Source organism: Aethalodelphis obliquidens, unplaced genomic scaffold, assembly GCF_003676395.1.
Source record: "Aethalodelphis obliquidens isolate GAN/ISIS:26980383/991018 unplaced genomic scaffold, ASM367639v1 scaffold4, whole genome shotgun sequence".
Classification (NCBI taxonomy): Eukaryota; Metazoa; Chordata; class Mammalia; order Artiodactyla; family Delphinidae; genus Aethalodelphis; species Aethalodelphis obliquidens.
In genome coordinates, this window is record NW_020837948.1 from 56771725 (window position 1) to 56794365 (window position 22641).

General features: G+C 41.6%; 1 protein-coding gene across 3 annotated transcripts in view; it reads right to left on the reverse strand.

The window, feature by feature from the left end:
* The window catches only part of PDE8B (phosphodiesterase 8B), a 386263-nt gene that overhangs the window by 314369 nt on the left and 49253 nt on the right, over positions 1 to 22641 (reverse strand). For all 3 annotated transcript variants that reach the window (XM_027100776.1, XM_027100775.1, XM_027100777.1), the window contains 2 exons: positions 13552 to 13760; positions 13305 to 13437 (listed from right to left, as the gene is read on the reverse strand). In XM_027100776.1, coding sequence (XP_026956577.1) covers positions 13305 to 13325 — 21 coding nt within the window. In that variant the 5' untranslated portion in view covers positions 13326 to 13437; positions 13552 to 13760. The remainder of the gene's footprint in view (positions 1 to 13304; positions 13438 to 13551; positions 13761 to 22641) is intronic.

The window sequence follows — 22641 nt, forward strand, 5'->3', positions numbered from 1 at the left end:
AACTGAATCTCTGTGCTATTCACCTGAAACTTACATGATATGGTAAATCAACTATACTTCAATTAAAAAGCTTTTTTTAAAGTGGACAAAAAAAACAATGACCAAAAAAAAATGACTCCAACTCTTTATAAATCAAAGATATATAAATTAGAATAACAATATCATTTATCAAATTGATTTTTTTTAATTAAATACTTAGGTTTGGTGAGGGCTGGGAGAAAAAGACATTTTAGATCTATTCTTCCCAGAAGAAAAACTGTCAATGTATATCCAAAGTCCTTTTGCTTTCACAGGATGTCTAGACACAGGGACTATGCATGGGTAACACAGATCCATGATGGCTGGAGAGCAAGGGGCGACCCTGTCACCAGCCTGGGGGCCAGCTGAGTCATCTGACTTGCCAGCTAGGTTATATCCTCTCCTCTGTGGTAGAGGACAGTAAATTTGATTGAGTTTTCTCAATTTCTTAGACCAAATAGAGTAGGGGAGGACTTCCCGAAGAGAAGGAATAAGACAGACTGAAAAGATATAGGTTTTACTTCAGGGGACAAGCAGGCAGTCTCCTGTCTCCATGCTCAGACTCTCCAACTTCATCCTGCTGGGGCCACTTTCCTGCGTTAGGTAATGAATAAGCCATCAAGTGAGTCAACTCAAGTCTCATGTGATGCTTGCCATTCCATCATCCCTGCATGGACCAGGAGGGATGGTGCCTCCTTCTTGGCTGTAGTGGGATTCTGTCTTCCCCGCTGTGATCACAGGTGATGTGTCAAAAAAAGTAGGAAGAGGCCACTCCTAAAGGAAAAGCTGGAGTCCCAGAAAAGGCCTATTTCAACCTAAAAATATGCATATGTATGAAATGAGTCTGCTATGGGTGTCCAGCGGAGAAGTTAGTAAAAGGATTCTGCCCATGGGCCATCTGTTGGAAGCTCCAGCCACAGGAGCTGGGAGCTGGAGGATTACCCAGATGCCTTTTTACAGTCCATACTAATTGCTCCTTTCTTTAATTCCCTGCTGCAATTTGCATCAGTCCACTAGTGACCTCCAAGTTGTTCTTACATTGTTTCAAAGGAATTCAGCATGTCTCCTTAACTAGCAGGAAAACCACAAGTCAGAATCTTAGCTCCTTCCTTAAGCCTCCCTTGATTACCCTAGTCCGGGATGATCTCTCTCATTATCCCTACCAGGCAATAATCACGTTCTGGTTTATGGCAGATTTTCTTTTGTTGCCTTGAATTACTTTACATTTTTAGCATGAAGTTTTACTCTTTGTGTATTCACATCTTTCCTCCCCACAGATTCACCTGACATTTCTTTATATCCCCAGCTGCACACAGCATACAGTGCTAGACAGCAAAGTCTAGTGGCCCAGAACCCAGGTGCCAGAGTCAGATACCTGGGTATGAATTCCAGCTCTGCCACTTACTAGCTGCATGACTGTAGCAAATTAGCCAGCCTCTGTGTGTCTTCTTTATCTGTACAAATGAGGACAGAAGTGGCACCACTTCACGGGGCTGTAATGAGGGCTGAGACAAATGCCTGGCAAGTGTTGAGCACAGTGCCTGATAAGTGCTCAGTAAACATCAGCTATTACTATATAAGTGCTTAGTAAATCCCTGCTAATTGAATGGCTTTAATGGGCAAGGACATTCAGTAAACACAGAGCTGCTCTAGCGTGGTGTGAACCTCATGCTGTCCTGAAAAGGGGAAGCAGAGACTCTGTGTAACAGGCTCCGCAGGACAGGTCAAATAGTATCACAGCACCTCGGGTTCTGGTGGAGGGGGGAGAAATGTGGGGAAGGAAGGGCACAACTGAGGGTTTGTAAATGGGCAAAGGAACTGAATAGAAATTTCTCCAAAGACATACAAATGGCCAGTAAGCACGTGAAAATACACTCACTATCATTAATCACAGGGAAACGCAAATCAAAAATCACAGTGACTTACGGCTTCATACGCCCTATGGTGACAATAACGCAAAAAAAATTCAGATAAAGCAAATGTTGGTGAGGATATAGAGGAATCAGAACCCTCCTGCACTGCTGGTGGGAATGTAAGATGGTACAGCCGCTTTGGAAAGCAGTCGGGCACTTCCTCAAGCAGTTAAACACAGAGTTAGCACATGACCCAGAAACTTCACTCCTAGGTATATAACCAAAAGAAATGAATACATGTCCACACAATAACTTGTACTAAATGTTTACAGCAGCATTCTTTATAATATCAAAGAAAAGAAAAGCAGTTATTAGTATATTAATTCATTCAACAAATATTTATTGAGCACCTCTTACGTCCTAGGAAAATAAGAAATTTCTTTTCTTGGAGTTAATTAAGAGTGTAATATCTAGGGTGTGTCCTTTCCTCTCTATATCTATCCATCAGGCTGTTATAGTTCAAGCCTCAATGACTTCTGGCCTGAATTGTTGTGGCTGCCTCTTAGCTAGGCTTCGTGCCCACTCTGCTGCTTTCTTTAGCAGTCTGTACCGAGCAGAGTCAGTCAGGTGAGTTTTCTAAATGACCTGCATACTTTATCTCCTTTCTGAAAATCTTCAGCGGCTCCCCATTGCCGGGGTGGTCTGTCCCTCCTGGATCTCCATCCTCAAAGTCTCACATGTCCAAGTGCATTTAGGATACTCTGGATCTGTACCCAGCATATTGCTTCTTCCCCTTTGAAAACCAGTTCAAGTATCTGCTCCCCTGGCAGCCCTCTACATCCATCAGAGCCCACCCAGAAATACAGAAATGGCTTTCTGTGTTCACATGGAGTGAATTTAGTGTAGGGGATTGGTTTCAAAGCAGGTGATGGAAAACACTGAGTCAGCAACCAGGGGACAGTGAGATTAGCACAAGCAAGAAGCTGCTACCACTCCTAGGCTGGAGGGGCAATCGGAGGAGGTGACCAGAGTCCAGGGGCCATAATCACCCTGCAGAAGCTGTACCCCAGTGGGCCTGTCCAGCAGGAAGTGGAGTCACGGCAGAGACCCAGATGCTATGAAGGAACAGGAGAGATACCCCGACCCGCCTCTCTCCGCTACCCTCCAGTCTGGCACCTTTGCCTCCCATTGGCTGGACCAGCCGGAAGCCAGCTGACACTGAGCCTGCAAGGGTTCCCGCTCCCACCCTCAACACAAAGAGGGCAGAGGAAGAGAGAGGGTTGGAAGTTTCCTCTTCCTGACTAGGCAGATTGTCACTGTCTCTTCTCCACTCTGATCCTATCTTTTTTATAACCCTGATCCCACTGGGCTGTGATTTCTGTTTACAAGCCTGTTTTCTTTAGTGGAATCCCACAGGGTAAGACAATGGCCTTATTCATCTTGCTAGCCTGAGCTCCTGGCATAACTCACAGTACGTAATAGGCATTTTATCTTTGTTGGATACCTATGGAGAGGAAACTCCTGGAGTTACCTCCAGTTAGCCCTCCTTTTCCATCTCCTTGGCGTTGACTGTCTGAACTCTCAGCACTAAAGATTAAACAAGGAGGAGCCTGGGGTCCATTCAACTCTCTGGGTCTGCAATCCATAGCCTTATATTTAAATACTCCCAACAACAAATCCCAATAATGATTTATTCTCAGAGCACCATCAACATATCAACCTTCTATCTTCCCACAGCTACATGAAAATTATCCAAGGAAATTCCCCCAAATCTCAAGATATCTTCCCTCTACCACCCAAGATGTTTCTAGGTCACCTCTCCCTGCTGTTAGTCAGTATGCGCCCAGGGTAAACAAACTAATTTTAAAATCAGCTTAAGCAAAACATAATTAGGAAGATAAATTAGCTGCCCCCAAAAACTGCATAATGCATGCCCAAAGAGAAATTATTTTATTATCCACCATTTTTATTATCTGTGTAACATTTTCTCTTCCATCATTGCAGATGATACTCAGCTGAAAGTGTAGGGAAATACCACAGAACTTAAGTTCTGACCTTGACTGTCTGTACAATGATTACCAAGGAGAAAAATGGGCTGTTTTTGTTTTTCTTATCTTGACTTTATAACACCAGCCTAGTTGTATAACAAGGAGAGTAGAGGAAAAGACCCCTGTAATTATATTCAGACAATCAGGGTCCAACTCTTGATTCTAATTTATTGCTGGACAATATGGGCAACTTAAGCAACTTCTCAGAAATCAGTTTCTTCGAGTGTACAATGAGGGTGAGGATAACATCTACCTCAATGGCGCCGAGAGCCAACACACGCTTACTATCTGGTTTCAAGCATTTCATATGAATCTTTAATCTTTACCACAACTTCATAAATTACCTACTATTATTTTCATCTTACACATAAGGAAACAAGCACAGAGAGATTAAGTAACTTGCTCAAAGGGTTGTAAAAATTGAGTGTGGTTTTCACAGTGAAATCATTAACTGTCTGAAACACAGTAGGTGCTCAATTAATTTTTCCCTTTACAGTCCCCCTCCCCTCTTGCCAAATTAACTAATCGTTATAAAAACTGGGTTTTTTAAATTAAAGTATAGTTGATTTACAATGTTGTGTTAATTACTGCTGTACAGCAAAGTGATTCACTTATACATATATACACATTCTTTTTTATATTCTTTTCCATTACGGTTTATCACAGGATATTGAATATAGTTCCCTGTGCTATACAGTAGGCCCTTGTTATTATCCATTCTATATATAATACTAATTATATATAGAATGCTAATCCCAAACTCCTACTCCATCCCTTCCCTACCCACACCCCCTGTCTTGGCAACCACAAATCTGTTCTCTTTGTCTGTGAGTTTGTTTCTGTTTCGGAGATAAGTTCATTTATGTCATATAGATTCCACACATAAGTGATATCATATGATATTTGTCTTTCTCTGTCTGACTTACTTCACTTAGTACAATAATCTCTAAGTCCATCCATGTTGCTGCAAATGTCATTATTTCAATCTTTTTTATGGATGAGTAGTATTCCATTGTATATATGTACCACATCTTCTTTATCTATTCATCTGTCAATAGACATTATGCTGCTTCCATGTCTTGGCTATTGTGAATAGTGCTGCTATGAACATTGGGGTGCATGTATCCTTTTGAATTATAGTTTTGTCCGACATACACCCAAGAGTGGCATTGCTGGATCATATGACAACTCTATTTTTAGTTTTTTGAGGAACCTCCAGACTGTTTTCCATAGTGGCTACACCAATATACATTCCCACCAACAGTGTAGGAGGGTTCCCAGAAAATGATTCTTTTAATGAAGCTCTTTGTTCAAGGGGTCTGGATCCTTCACTCCTAGCTGTGCACTCATTGTACTCTGTACCTCAGTTTCCCCCTGTGTAGAATGAAACAGCAGACTATGTTGGCAGCCCCCAATCAGCGGCCTATGAGCTGGACGTGGCCCGCAGTTACACTTTGTTACACTGCATAATCTTTACACTTTAAAAAAGTAGTTGCCATTGTTTAAAAATCAGTAGATTTCCTTACTTGTCTCTCTTTCTCTCTCACACCCACACCCACACCCCCAACACACATTTCAGGGTTTTCTTGGAAAATGAGCCCATCTGGCTACATGGGCTCTCATTCCCACAGGTCAATATTCACCTCAAGTTGAGTGCGGCCACCGCCTTTTACAAGGGACAGATATTCCCCAATTTGCCACCATCTCCATTTCTCACAGTTTCATGCAGACAGATGAGTTTACAACTTCTGGACTCAATGATCATTGAGGTCTCTCCCTTCTACCACTAAGAGTCCATGATTCCCTGACACTTGAAAGCCTTTCTCAGAGGAAGTATCCACTGTAGGGCACCATAGATTTTCACGAATGTTGTTGTCACATAGGGTGACCAATTCATCCCAGTTTAACTGGAACTTTCCCCTTTTAGGCTGAAAGTCCTGCATCTGAAGAAATTCCTCGATCCCAGGCCAACCAGGTTGGTTACCCCATGTGTCATGTCCTAAGCTCACCCCTCCAGCAGCCTCTCCTATCTGGGAGATGAGGATACCATACTACACCCTTGTGCTCCTGAGTCTCCTTGGGCAGCTCTGCGGTGTTAGTAGAGCGTGCCTAGCATCCCCCCAGACAGAGTATTTGTTGGGGGAGCTGGGGTAGGCCAAATGAGAGGGCCTGGACCTGGCTACACGGCTGGGCTCAGTATGACTTTAGGTGGGTCACTCAGTCTCTGGGCCTCTCTGCTCTGCCATTTGTTCATTAAACAAATATTCATTAAGTGCTCCCCATGTGCCAGGCACCATTCAAGGCACAGCAGTGAATAAGTGAGAAGGTCCTTGCCCTTAGAGAACTCACATCTAGAAGAAGAAACAGAGAGTAAAACAAGTACACAATATCTGATAGAATTTCAGGTGGTGACAATGCCATAAAGAAACCATTGACCAAATGGGAGAGGCAAAGTTCACAGAGCCACAGGGGCCATCAGCAATTTTGAGAGGTGCCAAGCAGTACCAGAAGTGAGTCCAGGTTCCACCTGGCCTCCCGTTTTGAACAATATGAAATTCTTAAGTTTGGGACTTTTTTTTTTTTTTTTTCCAGTACGCAGGCCTCTCACTGTTGTGGCCTCTCCCGTTGTGGAGCACAGGCTCCGGATGCGCAGGCTCAGCGGCCATGGCTCACGGGCCCAGCCGTTCCGCAGCATGTGGGATCCTGCTGGACCGGGGCACGAACCCGCGTCCACTGCATCGGCAGGTGGCCTGTCAACCACTGAGCCACCAGGGAAGCCCAAGTTTGGGACTTTTTGACTCAAGTGTTACAAGTAACAATTCAATTTTTCAATTATAAAATGTTTCTTTTTCAATGAAAAACAGCTTTATGGCTACAATCCATATCAATATCAAATCTTGTTCTCATACAGATGGATCGGAATTCACCAAGTCAAATCCACTCAAATAACAGTGTTAGGGTTGAGGAAAGAGAGAGGCCAACCTTATTAGCAAACTGACATTTTATTAAACAAAGTGTAGCTGGAGTCAGGGGCCCATGTGCTAAAGCCGGAAGCAGAAAAATGAATGAATGAATGAATGAATGGACTGCCTAATACCTCCCTCCCTCCCCCGAAAGAGCTGTATATTGCCTCAGTGAAAGAAGTAACCACTTATAACCAATTAAATAAGGTAAACTAGTACAGTACGTCATTCATTCATTGCACAAATAGGTACTGAGTACCTACTATGTGCCAACAGTATTGTAAATAAAGAAAGAAGGTGATACTTGGGAAGTCCAACATATTTATCTATATTTAAAATAACTTATTTTTCTGATTATAAAATAATAAATTGCTTTTTATAATTTTGAAACTTAAAAAAAGGAATAAAACCATCCTTCAAGGCAGAGTTTCTCAGCCTCGGCACATACAACATTTGGGGATGGGTAATTCTTTGTTGCAGGGGGCTGTCCTGTGCACTGTAAGACGTTTAGCAGCAGCCCTGGTCTCTATCCACTAGAAGCCACCAGCATTCCCCCATCCCCAGTGGTTAATACCAAAAATGCCTCCAGGCTTAGCAAATGCCCCTGGGGGAGCAAAATCACCTCAGATCCAGAACGGCTGCTTTAAGCAATCCACTTTGCTACACAATAGGGGCCTCAGAAGTCACAGCCTACGGAGAGACCCCCTTTTTCCTGCAGGCAAATAAGCAGGAGCTTACCTCCTGGAGGAGCCCTTGTAATCCCCTTCTCCCTGATGTCAAGATACCAGCCCTCCAGAGAAAGGCAGTGCTGTCCCGGGTCTGGGTTGGGGCGACAGGGTGGAGGTAGGGATGGACAGTGATTGCCAAGGGGATCAGCGAGCTTCTGGAGCTTTCGCTGTGTGCGTCACCGCTGCTGATCCAAGCCATGCCCCAGACATGTACTTCTCCAAATGAGCTTTGCTAACAACCCTGGAAGAAAAGCTCCCCCTGTGCAAGGCTTACACACCCACACATAAGTCCATCGGCCTGAGGCTGCTCTAAACAAGGAGGATTAAACTGTGCCTGTCCATCTTGAGCACCGTTAGGAGAGAGTCTCCAAAGCTGGGAGCAGGCATGCCTGCCTGTGCGCCCTGCTATACAGACTGCACAAAGGGTCCCTTGTGCACAGCCTAATCAAAGACAGAACCAAACAACCTGCCTGGCCTTTCAGCCCCAGCTTCGGCTGGTTCTTCAGAACAAACACTACTCACTAAGAAGCGAACATTTTCAGTTGGTAGAAAATGTCACCATGAGCCCAGGTCAGGCACAGTGTTTGTACGTACATTAACCTGGGTCTTGGCTGATTGGAACAGAAGCAAAATTAGCCTTTTGTGTTACTACCTAGGGACTCAGATTCACTGGTTCCCAATCATAGGAAGGAGAGCTGGAAGAAGAAGAGGGAGCGGGTGGCAGAATCTGAGTTCTGCTTTTATTCATTCATTTCCTACACACTTGTTGAGTTCCTGTTATATGCCCAACACTGTTCCTGGGGAGAACTTAGCTTTGGATGGAACCTTTCAGGGTTCACTAAATCAAAAGCTCCTGGAGCCTGATGAGGAGACAAGCTGATGGCCCACCTAAAGGGGGCGCGACTCCTCAGCTCTAGCTGCCTGTTGCTATCATGGCCTATGAGCCAGATTTGCCAGAATTTCTGGATTTTCAAGAGAAACTGGAAAACTGGATTTCTATGTGAAATCTTTTTATTTTTAAGCATAGTCTGAAATTTTAAAATAAAAACAAAACAAAACATTCCTGCACGGACAAAAATGATCCAGTCTGCAAGCCTTTAAACCATAACTTTGGCTTTAGAGATGGTGGGGAGTACTGATTAAGAGTCAAGTACCTGGAAGGGGTAAGAAGGGTGTCTGGTTCTACCTCTTACTTGCTGTGTGACCTTGGGCAAGTTACCTAACTTCTCTGTGCCTTGCTTTCCTCATGTATTAAATGAGCATGATGAAGTACACTGTAGACTTAAATGAGAGAATGCGTGTACATGCCTGATCTACAACAGATCAATAAACATGAGCTATCATTTTTACAGGTCATCTGGTCCACTCTCCCAAAAATCCCTTTTACAACAGCCTTGGCAGTTGAACATCTGGTCACTGCTTGTGTGCTTTCTGAGACAGGAAGCTCAGGGCTTCTTAGGGAATCCCAGGTGTATAACAACCCCCAAATCTCAGTGGCTTAATCCAACGTATGTTCACTTATTGCTCATGTCCCAGTCTAGTGTGAACACATCCGGTGCTCTATCCCACCCCATGCCCTGTGGATCCATATACCTTCTATCTGGTAGCTCTGCCATCGCCCAGGACCTTCCCAGAATCCTCTACTGAGTTCTCTGTTTTCAGCTAGCTAAGAGGAAAAAAAGAAAGAGAGAGAGAGAGAGAACATCAGGTGCATCACATCTGCACATTCCCATTTGCCAGAACCCTGGCACACGGCCCCAATCTAATTGTAAAGGAAGCTGGAACATGAAATGTTCTTCTGCATCCAGGAAGAGAAAATAGCATCAGTGAACATCTAAACAATCTCTGTTATGCTCTGCATTCGTATAAAGACAATTCTGCAGACTCAGAATGTCTGCCTGTTGGTCCCAGTCTTGCCCGTCAGTGCAACAGGCACAGGACAGCAGGAAGACACAAGCTGGGGCACAAGTAGGTGTGGATTTGAATCTCAGTTCAAATACTTGCTAGTTTTGGACCTTGAGCAAATGGCTTCACCTCTTTGTATCTCAGTTTACTCATTTGAAAGATAAAGATAGTAATTACCTCCCTGGATTGTTGTAAGATGGAATAAGATAATACATGTGTTGGCACACTGCCTAATATCTGATACACAACCTAGAATTAATGCTCGTATCTCCCCTGGTCCTCTTCTACATGAATGCCTTCCAGGAATTTTAAAATGACTATAATTATTTCTGTAAGTTTTCTCTTCTCCCAGTTTCCTCAGCTATTTTCATTGTTTTTATGTCGTGTCATTACCAGCCCCTTCACTCTCTGGATGGCTGTTCCATAGACATACCTCAGTTTGTCAAGGGACCAAATATGCTGCCTGCCTTAATTAGGTTTCCCTGAAAACAGACCCTGAGATAGGACTTGCATGCAGATAATTTGGGGGGGGGGTAGTTATCTTAGGAAACAGAAGTTGGGCAAATGGGGAAGGGAGAAAAGTCAACAAATGAGTGGGCTACAGCTCTGGGCAACTGGGGTTCAATCCCATAGGGGCTCTGAGGAATATGTAGAAGGCACCTTAGAACTGTCCACATTCTATGTCCTGCGGGATGAGAAGGCTGGGGCATTTATTTATGAAATCCTGCTCTCATTGGTTTAGAGCTGCCCCCAACCCAGGGGTATTACTTGCCTTAAAGTATGGGTTGTGCCTATATATAGCTGAGCAGACTTTGCAGACTCCTAAACAGCCCAGGGGAGAGACACTGTGACGTGAGCCTGGATGGACACTGGCAAAGTGCATGGCCATGTTCACCACAGCTACCCTGAAATCTGGTGGCTGAAGGATGCGGCTCAGAACATCACAAGCTCTGCTATGATACTTCTAACAAAAATGTCTGGAAGACTCCACCCCACGTGTTCATAAAGGTTGCCTGAGTGTAGGGATTACAGTGATCATTATTTTATCTTTTTAATTTGTTTTGTTTGTTTCCCCAAGGAACACGTGATGGCCAAGAATAAATACTATGAGCCAAGGCAGGGTCTGACCAGTGTAGACAAGAAAATATAATAGCTCATTAAAAGTAGACTGAGGAAGGGCTTCCCTGGTGGTGCAGTGGCTGAGAGTCCGCCTGCCAATGCAGGGGATGCGGGTTCGTGCCCCGGTCCGGGAAGATCCCACATGCCGTGGAGCGGCTGGGCCCGTGAGCCATGGCCGCTGAGCCTGCGCGTCCGGAGCCTGTGCTCCGCAACGGGAGAGGCCACAACAGTGAGATGCCCGCGTACCGCAAAAAAAAAAAAGTAGACTGAGGGTAAAGAGAGAAGTAGAACTGCTTATATTCATACATGATATCACCTTGTGCACAGAAAATCCCAAGGAATCCACATACAAGATGACTAGAACTAATAATGAGTTTAGCAATACTGTAGGATACAAGATCAATATTTAAAAATCAATTGTATTTCTATACTAGCAATGACAAATCCGAAAATAAAAAAAGTTTTAATTCTACTCACAAAGCATAAACAGAATAAAATATTTAGGAATCAATTTAATAAAAGAAGTGCAAGACTTATACACTAAAAATTATAAAATATTACTAAGAGAAACTAATGAAGATTCAAATAAACAAAGAAACAATCTCTATTTACGGATAGGAAGACTCAATATCGTCAAGATGCAAATTCTCCCCAAATTGATCTGTATATTCAGCACAATCCCTATCAAAATCCCAGCAGGCTTTCTTTTTTTTGATAGAAATTGACACACTGATCCTAAAAATTATATGGAAATGCAAAATAATAATTTATTATTATAATCAAAATAATTTTGCAGTAGAAGAACAAAGTTAGAAGACTTATATTACCTGATTTCAAAATTTACTATAAAGCCACGTGACTCAATACAGTGTGGTATTGGTGCAAGAAATACATATAGATCAATGAATGAAGTTTGAGAGTCTAGATATAAACACTTGCATTATGGTCAACTGATTTTTGATAAAGGTGCCAAAATAATTCAACGGGGGAATGAATTAGTCTTTTTTCAGCAAATGGTGACTATTGCATATCCCCTACGTACAAAAACATAAACTTAGGCCCTTGTCTCACATCATATATAAGAAAAGAACTTGAGTGTATCACAGGCCTAAATATAAGAGCTAAAACAATAAAACTTCTAGGAAAAATAGGAGAAAATCTTGGTAACTTTGGGTTGAACAAAGAGTCCTTAGATATGACAACAAAACCGTGACACTTAAAAGAAAAAATGATGAATTGGACTTCATTAAAATTAAACTTTTGCACTCTAAAAGATCACTAAGCAAAAATTTTTTAAAATAAGCTACAGACTGGGAGAAAATATACAGAATTATAGATCTTATAAAGGACTTGTATATAGAAGAAATTAAAAAACTCTTACAACTCATTAATAAGACCACCCAATTTAAAAACGGGCAAAAGACTTAAATAGATATTTCACTAAAGATGGTACACAAATGTCTAAAAAGCATGTGGAAAGATGCCCCAATCATTAGTCATTAGGGAAATGCAAATTAAAACTACAATGAGATTCTACTATATACCTCCTGGAACAGCTAGAATGTAAAAGAGAGACAACACCAAATGTTTGTGAGGATGTGGAAGAACTGGAATCTTCATACATTGTTGATAAGAATGTAAAATAGTTCGACCACAGTAGATGACAGTTTGACGGTTTCTTTAAAAGCTAGACATATATTTACCATACAACCTAGTGGTTCCACTCCTAGGAATCTACCCAAGAGAAATAAAAACATATGTCTAGATGAATGGATAAAGAAGATGTGGCACATATATACAATGGAATATTAGCCACAAAAAGAAACGAAATTGAGCTACTTGTAGTGAGGTGGATGGGCCTAGAGTCTGTCACACAGAGTGAAGTAAGTCAGAAAGAGAAAAACAAATACCGTATGCTAACACATATATATGGAATCTAAAAAAAAAACAAAAAAAAATGGTTCTGATGAATGTAGGGGCAGGACAGGAATAAAGACGCATAGAGAATGGACTTGAGGACACGGGGAGGGGGAAGGGGAAGTTGGGATGAAGTGAGAGAGTGGCATGGACATATATACACTACCAAACGTAAAATATATAGTTAGTGGGAAGCAGCTGCATAGCTCAGAGAGATCAGCTCGGTGCTTTGTGACCACCTAGAGGGGTGGAATAGGGAGGGTGGGAGGGAGGGAGATGCAAGAGGGAGGAGATATGGGGATATATGTATACGTATAGCTGATTCACTTTGTTATACAGCAGAAACAAACACAACATTGTAAAGCAATTATACTCCAATAAAGATGTTAAATAAAAAACAAAAGAACAAAAAGAAACATATGTCTGCACGAAGACTTGTACGTAAATGTTTACAGTAGCATTATTTATAACATTCAAAAACTGAAAACAACCCAAATATCTGTTATCTGATAAATGTATAAACACAATGTTATACAACCAATTAAGAGAATACTCCACTCAACAACCATGGTGAACTTTTGAAAGTGCAAATTAGACTTGGGATTTTAAGGTTAAATGTAAAAGAGAGTTGTTGCAACATTGTTAACAGTTTAGAAATATTTAAGCCTGTATAAGTTTATATGATGTTACATTTTGGTACCTGTATAAGTCATTTTGGAGCTGACACACCTTGTTTCTGATCTGCTTACTCACCTCACTGGTGTGAAGCAGCATCTGGGCTTGCAATCGCTCTCCTTCCCTGGATTCCCTTTCAGTTTGTCCGACTCCTGGGCCAGGTGTATGTGTTTAGCCCCATGAGGAAGGACTCCAGCTTCTGTAGGACACCCTTGTCAACAAGTTCAAAGACAACAAGAACAAATATGAGTTTCAACCTGTCTGTGGAATTCTGGCTCATGTTCATGGGATACCAGCCTGCTCGTGACCTTCCCTTTCTGCTTACCTGCCTGTGGACTTCAAAAGTTTGACTGGGGTCAGATGCGCCTCCAAGCTCATACAGCTGTTGGAGTATTCAGTTTCTTGCAGGTTGTCGACTGAGGACCTTATTTTCTTGCTGACATCAGTTGGAGGCTGCCTTCAGCTCCTTGCTGATATGGTAGCTCAGGACAAGGCAGTTTGCTCCTTCAAAGCCGGCAAAGGAGGGGAGGTCTCCTAGCAAGACGAATTGCAGTTTTATGTAATATAATCATGTGCACATAATCACACATATCCAACTGCCTTTGCCAAATTCTACCAGTTAGAAGCATTTCACAGGTCCCATTCACACTCAGGAGGAATCACACTCAGGAGGTAGGGAATGTAAGGGCTACCCTAGAGTCTGTCCACCACAGTCTACCCTCTGGTCCCCAGTGATTTGTGTCCCTCCCACATGAAAGATACATTTACTCCCTCCCAATTTCCCCAAGAATCTCATACCTTTATAGCATCTGCTCAAAGTCTAGAATCTCATCATCTAAATCAGGTCCAGGTAGGAATGAGTCTCCTTAAGTATAGTTACTCTCAGTCTACAAAACTAGACAAGCTATCTGACACCCAACCATCCAACACACAGTAGAGGAACAGGTATGTAAAATAGTTATAGACATTCTATTTAAAATGGGACAGGGGGGCTTCCCGGGTGGTGCAGTGGTTGAGAGTCCGCCTGCCGATGCAGGGGACACGGGTTCGTGCCCCAATCCGGGAGGATCCCACATGCCACGGAGTGGCTGGGCCCGTGAGCTATGGCCGCTGAGCCTGCGCGTCCGGAGCCTGTGCTCCACAACGGGTGAGGCCACAGCAGTGAGAGGCCCGCGTGCCGCAAAAAAAAAAACAACAAACAAAAAAACTGGAAGATACTTTGGCAATCAATGAGCCAGTCTTCCATCTAATACAATAAAATGGGACGGGATATATGAAAGGTGAAAAGGAGTTACCAATTCAAAGAAATTTTGAAATTCAGCCTAGCAAACTCTTACCAGAGTTCCTCAATTAAATTCTAGGGCCTGGGAATAATCCACAGTAACTCTTGGTTCTGCCCTCTGAGTCATGTTACCTTTTTCATGAAAGGTAGCACATTTGTAGCTGAGTACTTTTTTTTTTTTTTTTTCCGGTATGCGGGCCTCTCACTGTTGTGGCCTCTCCTGTTGTGGAGCACAGGCTCCGCACGCGCAGGCTCAGCGGCCATGGCTCACGGGCCCAGCCGCTCCATGGCATGTGGGATCTTCCCAGACTGGAGCACGAACCCGCGTCCGCTGCATTGGCAGGCGGACTCTCAACCACTGGGCCACCAGGGAAGCCCCGCAGCTGAGTACTTTTATCATCCTGCTTCCTGCCAGTAGTTTGGAGATCTAACAGCCTCCTTTATTTTGTACTGTTTCTGTCCCTTTCCGTTTAAGTTGGCAGTGCTTTTGCCAAAATTAATTTCTTAAATACTTTGTGGGTCTCCTGTCAATTTCCCTTACATGTGAGTAACAACCACAGTTCTTTTGAGACAGGCACTCCTTTAGCTAGGGTAAAGATGTTGAGATGGTTAAGGAACAACTCAGACAGGCCTTATTATTTGAGAAGTTGTATGAGGCACACCTTTTATCTCTAGAGAGGGTCCATCACGTGACTGGATACTATTCCGATCCTTAGATCTTCCTGAGGTTTTAACAAAACCTACTACAATAACCACTTGGCATTCTCCTAGGCCAGGGTTTATCTCTATGCCACATGCTTGAAAGTCATTTCTTACTTTTAACATCTTTTGCCATTTGGAGAGACTGAGAATTTTCAAAATCATCAAGTCCCAGTTCCTTTTTGTTTAACAGTTCTTCCCCTCATTTTTTCTTTCTCCTCTCGCATTTTACTATATGTAGCAAGAAAAAACCAGGTGGCACCTTCAACATTTTGCTTGGAAATCTTAGCTAGATAAACAAGTTCATCACTTACCTGTTCTGCTTTCCATATCATTTCAGGAGACAATTTTGCTAAGCTTTCTGTGACTACCTAACAAGGAAATCTCTTCCTCCAGTTTCCACATTTCTTACTTCCCTTTGAGCCCTCACTGGCAGCATCCTCCAAGTTTGAATTTTCACTAACAGTCTGTTCAAGGCAAATTAGGCTTTCTCTATCGTGCTCCTCAAAATTCTTCTAGCCTCTAAGCAGTTTCAAGGCAAATTAGGCTTTCTCTATCACGCTCCTCAAAATTCTTCTAGCCTCTAAGCAGTTTCAAAGTCAATCCCACTTGTTTTAGGTATTTGTTATAGCAATACTCCACTTTCAGGTACCAAAATGTATCCTTGTGTTTTTAAGTTTAATTGATTAGATCTGCTAGAATTTTAAGTACATGGGAAGAATTTGTATGTTTGTAAGAAATTTCAAAACCCAGCACTTCCAACCTGAGCTACTCAGAGATGATTTTTTTTTTTTGCTTTTGAGTTTGACAAAATTACTATATCACCAGGAAGGTAAAGACATATGCATTTTTAAACATACTCTATCCTCAGGAGAGTATAAGAATACTCATAAGAGTAAGTATAGTGATAGACGAGAAATAAAGTTAAGTATATAAGTACTTTATAACGTTTAAGTTTAAATATAATAGTAAGTGTTGCAATCATTGTGATGTTCACATGTATGTTTCTGCTTTTAAAGGCATTTGTAGCATTTAAAAGATTCCGATATAGGATACTCATTATTTTAGAAGAAATTCAATTAGCTTATAAATTAATATTTAAATGTCTGGAAAATGTTATATTTGTTAAATTCGTAAGTTTTAATTTTTTTTAGTTGTGTAAGGAGCGTTCAGACTTTCAGAGCAATATTGTTTAATCTATTTATACAATTAGTAAATCCAGCGTTAAAGTACCAACAGCAGTGATTGTGCCTCTGGACGTACAGAGACCCCTCGGACATTAAAGAATTTAATCAGATGTAAGCGTTCCTGAAAGATTCATGGCGGAGACACAGAAGACAGAATTAGGGAGGCAAGAGCCAGGTTTCAGTTGGTATCAGTTGCTGTTTAAAGTGCCGGGACGGCGGCTCTGGAATGCTGCTGTCCTGACGCCCTCTAGTGGTTCAGACTGCGAAGCCCACCTTTTCTGAGAACCAGGAGGAAAATGCTTATTGCCAAGTCAGCTCATTCTCCAAGAAGTTTCTCTTGATTAGCGAGACTTAGGGAAAAAAGAAAAAAAAAAAGATCCAGAAATTCTTCTATCAACGTTCTTGTGAGATACTCAACCAGTCTTTACACAAACACTTCCTGCATCCCGAGGCGCCTCAGTCCTCTTTGACTATCTCTAATTATTATAAAACGCTTCCTTCTTCTCAGCTGACACTCCATCACTGAGACCTGTACCACTGGCTCTGCGTTTCCCTCTGGAGCTGCACGGCACAATTCCAATCTCTCTTGCACCTGACAGCACCTCAAATATTTGAAAATGACTTCTTGTCCTCCTCAGCCCGAGCTTATCTTCTCCAGACCAACACACGTGGTTCCCTCTACTGTTCCTCATTTGACCCAGCTTTCAGTTTCTGTCCCAGTTGCTCTCTTCTGGAGGCATTTCAACAGCCCCTGAAAACACACCGATGGCAAAAATGGCCTCCACCCTGAGAGGTGGCCCATCTACCCACAGTGCGGAGGGGCTGTCGCCGCCCTCCCAGTGCACGCTCTAACTCCAAGGGCCGTCTGGATCAGCCTTGTCCAACAATGTCAAATGACGGATGGATGGAAGGCTACGATCTCCCTCGTCTGGACTTTCCCACTAGCCTTGCTTTACTCTCTTTGTAGCCTCGAAGCATTTTCTGTATTTGGACAGAACTTATCAGTTTCCTACATAATACTGTATGCAAACCACCTGGACAGGTGACCAGGTCTGGGTGAAGTTGGCCTGCCATTGAGTGACTTCTTCCCTTGTGAGAATGAAGCTTAGTAACTTGAGACTGGATTCTAACCTTCATGTTGGGGACATCTGACCAGACTACATCCCTTCCACTGTAGCTGAGGCTCATTTTCTCTCATATCTCCCTCTATGGCAACAGAGAAGAAAGACTTGGTGTCAATAATGTAACAACCCTCTATAATTTGAAGAGACTGATATTCAGTCTACTCACACCTCTCTTCTCTGAACTAATGTAGACTTTTCCCTGAAGGGCTATTTTTCAAAAGCTTTCATCATTTACTTTGTCTCCCCTGGCTCCTTTCCAACTTCTCCATAACATCCTACCCTTATGGGGCCAAGGACTGAACAGTATGTTTTAATGACTGATATGGGCTATAGATTAAGAATTATATCTGTGAAAATATTTCCATTATAACATAGCTCATTGTACAAAGATTTATATACCTAAGGAGTTCCTGGCTGGCATATAACAAGTTATGTTTCAGTTATTTGAAAGTTGGGCACATTTTCCCACAGAAACAGTGGTTCCCAGCCCAGCCAAAAAAAAAAAAAAAAAAAAAAAAGCCAATTTAGATCACACAGCAATAATGATATCAGGTTGAATTTAGGGAATAAGAATTCTCTGATCTTAAGCTTAAGAGATGCAGAAAGATGAAATGAGAATTTCTGTCTCAATTTCTCAGCGGAGGCTGCTCTTCGGGGACATTTTGAAATGGGTGACTCTTAACTTTGAATATCTTCCCACATTCTTTTCTGGCCCTCTCCCACCTCTTCGGGTCCTTATCCCAGTCTCCTAGTTTCCAATATTCTAGTGTTGTCAGAAATCTCCTAGGGTGCTGCCTCACTCAGATCTCCCTACATTCTGCAATTCTCCATGCTTCAATACACCTGAGCTCCCCTTGCCCATGACCCATCATCCATTCCCTCCGTAAAGCCAAGTTCAGGTGGGGTTAGAATGACAGGTATCTCATCAAATCAACTGCCATTAATGAATTCTCAATGATGCCTCTGTTTTTAAATGGATATCTTAGATAGTCAAAAGATTCTTATCTGTGCAATTTCAGGCAGTGTCAGAAAATTTTAAAATACAGATTATATGAGGGAAGATTTTGGTGAATATGGAAGCCTTATAGTAGATATGTTCATTCTGCCTAACGGGAGTGTATCCCAAATGATACCTCCTTTCCACAGATTCCCTCCCTCCTCTATTTCTGAATCACAGATATATGCTCCATATTGTTTTTCAAATTGTTTTTGACAAATTGCTGTTCTCTTAAGAAATTGAGTGAAAGCAACCATGCCAAAAAAAAAAAAAAAGCACACATACTGTAGGATTCCATTTATATAAAATTCTAGAAAAAGCAAACTAATCTATAGTGACAGAAAGTAAATCAGTGGTTGCCCAAGTTCAAGGCAGGAAGGAGAAATGAATTACAAAAGGGCCTGAGGAAACTGTTGGAGGTTATGGAAATGTTCACTCTCTTCATGTGGTAAAGGTTTCATGGGTGCATACATCTGTCAAAATTTAACACACTTTATTACACTTTAAATATGTGTAGTTTATTGTACATCATTTATACCTCAATAAAGTTGTAAAAAAAGAAAAATGAAAAAAGACTAACGTACACACACATACATTTTTCTTCTCAGAATTGACACTTATTAATAGTTTATCATATTTGCCTCATTAGTGCTTATATAAATTAAATAAAACAGATAATAGTTAAGTCCCCAACCACTGTTCTATTTCTTCACCCCAAACCCCAGAAGCAACTATGATGAATTTAGTGTATATCCCAACCATCTGTGGTAATTTTACATGCATATATATGTATTCTTAAATAATACACATTATTTATGTGTTTTAAAATTCATGTAAATGACAACATGTACATTTTATTCCAAAAAATTTCTTCTTTATTACATTGTCATGAGTTGACATTACATAAAGATTATTTTACACATGGATATATTATGTTACATATAGGTACAACCCATTCCTTCTAATGGCTGTTATAACAATTCATATCATAATATAATACAATATTATGATCATGCACATCACAATATACTAGGATATTATGATTAAAATCATATCACAGGATAATACGAATATATTTTATTTATCCATTCCCCCTTTGATAGGCATTTCCGTTGTTCTCAATTTTCATAATTACAAGCAATATTGCAATAAGCTGCAAAATTTTCAAAACAAACCTTATGGTATTGGCAGTAGGAGTTACTGGGTAGAGGCCACCAATTAAGTGGACGGGTGGGTTTGTTGAGTCAGATGCTGGTAAGGAGGAGTGTCCTGCTTCAAGGATCTGCAGTCTGTACAGAAATAGCCAAAGTCGGATATGACCCTGTCTCCAAACTGCAACTGAACAAAGTGGCTCTGTGATGCATCCTGCAGAGTTGGAGATGATTCAGAGGACTTTAGTGGCCCACAGAGTTTAAATCTGAGTTGGACACAGAGGGGATCCAAAGCAGAGGACCTTCCATGACACAGGTACAGCAAATGCCTTTAGCAACAAGCCATGAGCAATTCAACGCTATCCGCTGCTGTTTAAATTCTTGAGGGTTTTAATGTTAAATGAGCATCAGAAAATGTATAGTCACACTTCTAGATTACTGTGTGATGTATATGTAGTAAACCCGCCTTGTTGGTAGTATTATTCGGATCCTTCTTTATGTTTAATTTTTACTTTCTTGATTTGGTAAAGTCTCAACGTACCATGTTAAAGTCTCCACTATGATTGTATTTCTAACACGTTTTGCTTTGTATATTTTGATGCACTGCGATTCAGCATATACAGATTCCCAAATGTTATGTCTTTCTCGTGAATTTTACCTTTCATTATTATAAAATTATATCTCAAAAGTGTGAAGAGAATCTCCAGCATTTCAGTGGGCTGAGTTGATGCAGAAGAGTTCCCCTTCGGCTACTACTACTGAGAAACGCTGGACAGTCGTGTATATATATATGCCATTGACAGAAAGAAAGGGAACTCTCCCTATTCTAGAAACAAAGAGGGAACCTAGAGGCTGAGCAGTAAGTAGGGGCTAATGCCTCTGTAGCCTGTGCAGGGTTTGGACCACCTAGGGATTTTAACACCCTTGCAGGCCAATAAGATGTTGTCTCTGGTGTGAGCAAGGAAGCAATGGGTGGGCATTGAGCAATCTGCAAAATCTGAATTGCTGAGCACTAGGCTACTGGCAAAAACAGGATCAGATAAGTTCCTGCATCCTCAGGCTACAGGTGAAAAAAAAATTCATCCACAAAAACTTGAAACTATACCTGTGTCATACATTGGCACGAGTTCTGCATTTTCACTGTGAGACAGAAATACCAGGCTGAGAAGGAACATAAAAGCAAGTTGAGAACTGGTGATGTCTCTAGGAGTCTAGCAGAAGCAAACTTGCAGCCACAGTGAAGGGACAATCTCACAACCCCAGGCACACAGTTCTTCCCCAAGGGAAAAAACCCTGCTGAAAATAAGCTCACAATAAAAATTACAAATCATAGGAGGAAGTCACCCAGGGCCAGATCATGAAATTAACAGGAGAAATAATGCCCCACGAAGTAGAGAAAACAGATCAACCTATAGATGGCTATAAAATAAGTAGGTTTTAGATGACTTACAAGATGAAAGAAGGAATAGAGAGTACAAAGGAAAACAGGAAATCACGGAAAAAGAAAAGGTAGATTTGGAAAAGGACCAAATAGTTCTTTTATAAATGAAACCTATATCCACTGAAAGTCAAAACTAAATAGATATATTTAATACTTGCATAGAAAATAAGGAAACTGGAACTAAGGACATGACTCAGAATGTAGCACAGAGGTAAAAAGGGGGGGAAAAAAGAGTTTAAGAATCACCAAGGACAGAATCATAAATAACAGAAAATATACCCATTAGGAGTTACAGAAGAGGGAAATAGGAAATGGGGGGGAAGCAACAACTGAAGTGATAATGACTGAGAATTTTTACCAAATTGACAAAAGACGGTGTACAGAGAAGTACACTGCATCAGAATATATTGCTATGTAACAAACCAACCCCAAACCTGGTGGATTAAAAACACCACTGTTTATTTACATCATAGTTCTATGGATGAACAAATTGGGCTTGGCTCTGCTGAGAGGTTACCCACGCATCTGTGGTCAGCAGGAAGTGGCCTCACTCACTTTAGCCGAATGAGAAATAAAGGGGAAGAGAACTGGCTGAGCCCCTGAGGGCTCCCTGCAAAGAGTGTATTCTGTTTCCCTCGGCAACTACTGGGCTGCAGACAAGTCAGCCTCACACTGCCCAAAGGCCTCTGTGTTCTGATTTAATGTTTTGCAGCTGGGTTTTCAAATGGGCTGTTGTGTAGCATGTTCTGCCCTTTTACACAGATTGTGACAGACGTCGACTTCCTGGGAACAACTTGGATTCAGGAGGGAACTTGGAGTCATTTTCATGAATGACTTGACATTTCTTTGCCTCTGTTGCAAGCTTGGGGTAACTAATTGTTAGTTTTACCTATGACCACTTCACCCTCTGAATTCAGTTCAAAGTATCTAAATAGAAAACGAAATCATTTGGGTCAGTGTTAAAATTTGCTCTGCTAGGACTGCACGACTAAGACTTTTTGGTGGGGGGGCGTGGATTATGGTTAATGTTTAAAAGAATCAACAAGAATTATATTTACACAGTCCTGTAGATTGATGATTGGGCATAGTAGGAAAGGGGGCTGGATTGTGGGAAATAAAAGCAGGTAGAAAAGTTGAAAATAATTGATTAATTGATAACTGATTAATTCAAAGGAAAAAACAAGATGGCTTTCCTATTTAGGGTTTCCTAAACCATGAATCCTTATTCCTCTCAGTCAAGAAGTAGAAGCTAGAAAGAATTTGTTTTTCCTAAATAAATTCCACACCAGAGTCTTTGATAAACAAACTCATAGGAAAGAAGGAAATCTTGTTAATCATCGCAATAGACTAGAATGACAGCACTCCGTTTACCTGGTCTGGAAACACCCTGTTCTGGAAAGGGCTCTCAGGCAGGTAATCCTCACCCATTTGTTCTACTCCAAATATACATGCTATTGGGCAAAGAAAAAAGAAAACTGACAGCAAGTGGGAAAAGTGTCACTTGTCCTAGGAAACTCCTAACTTAATCCATTTA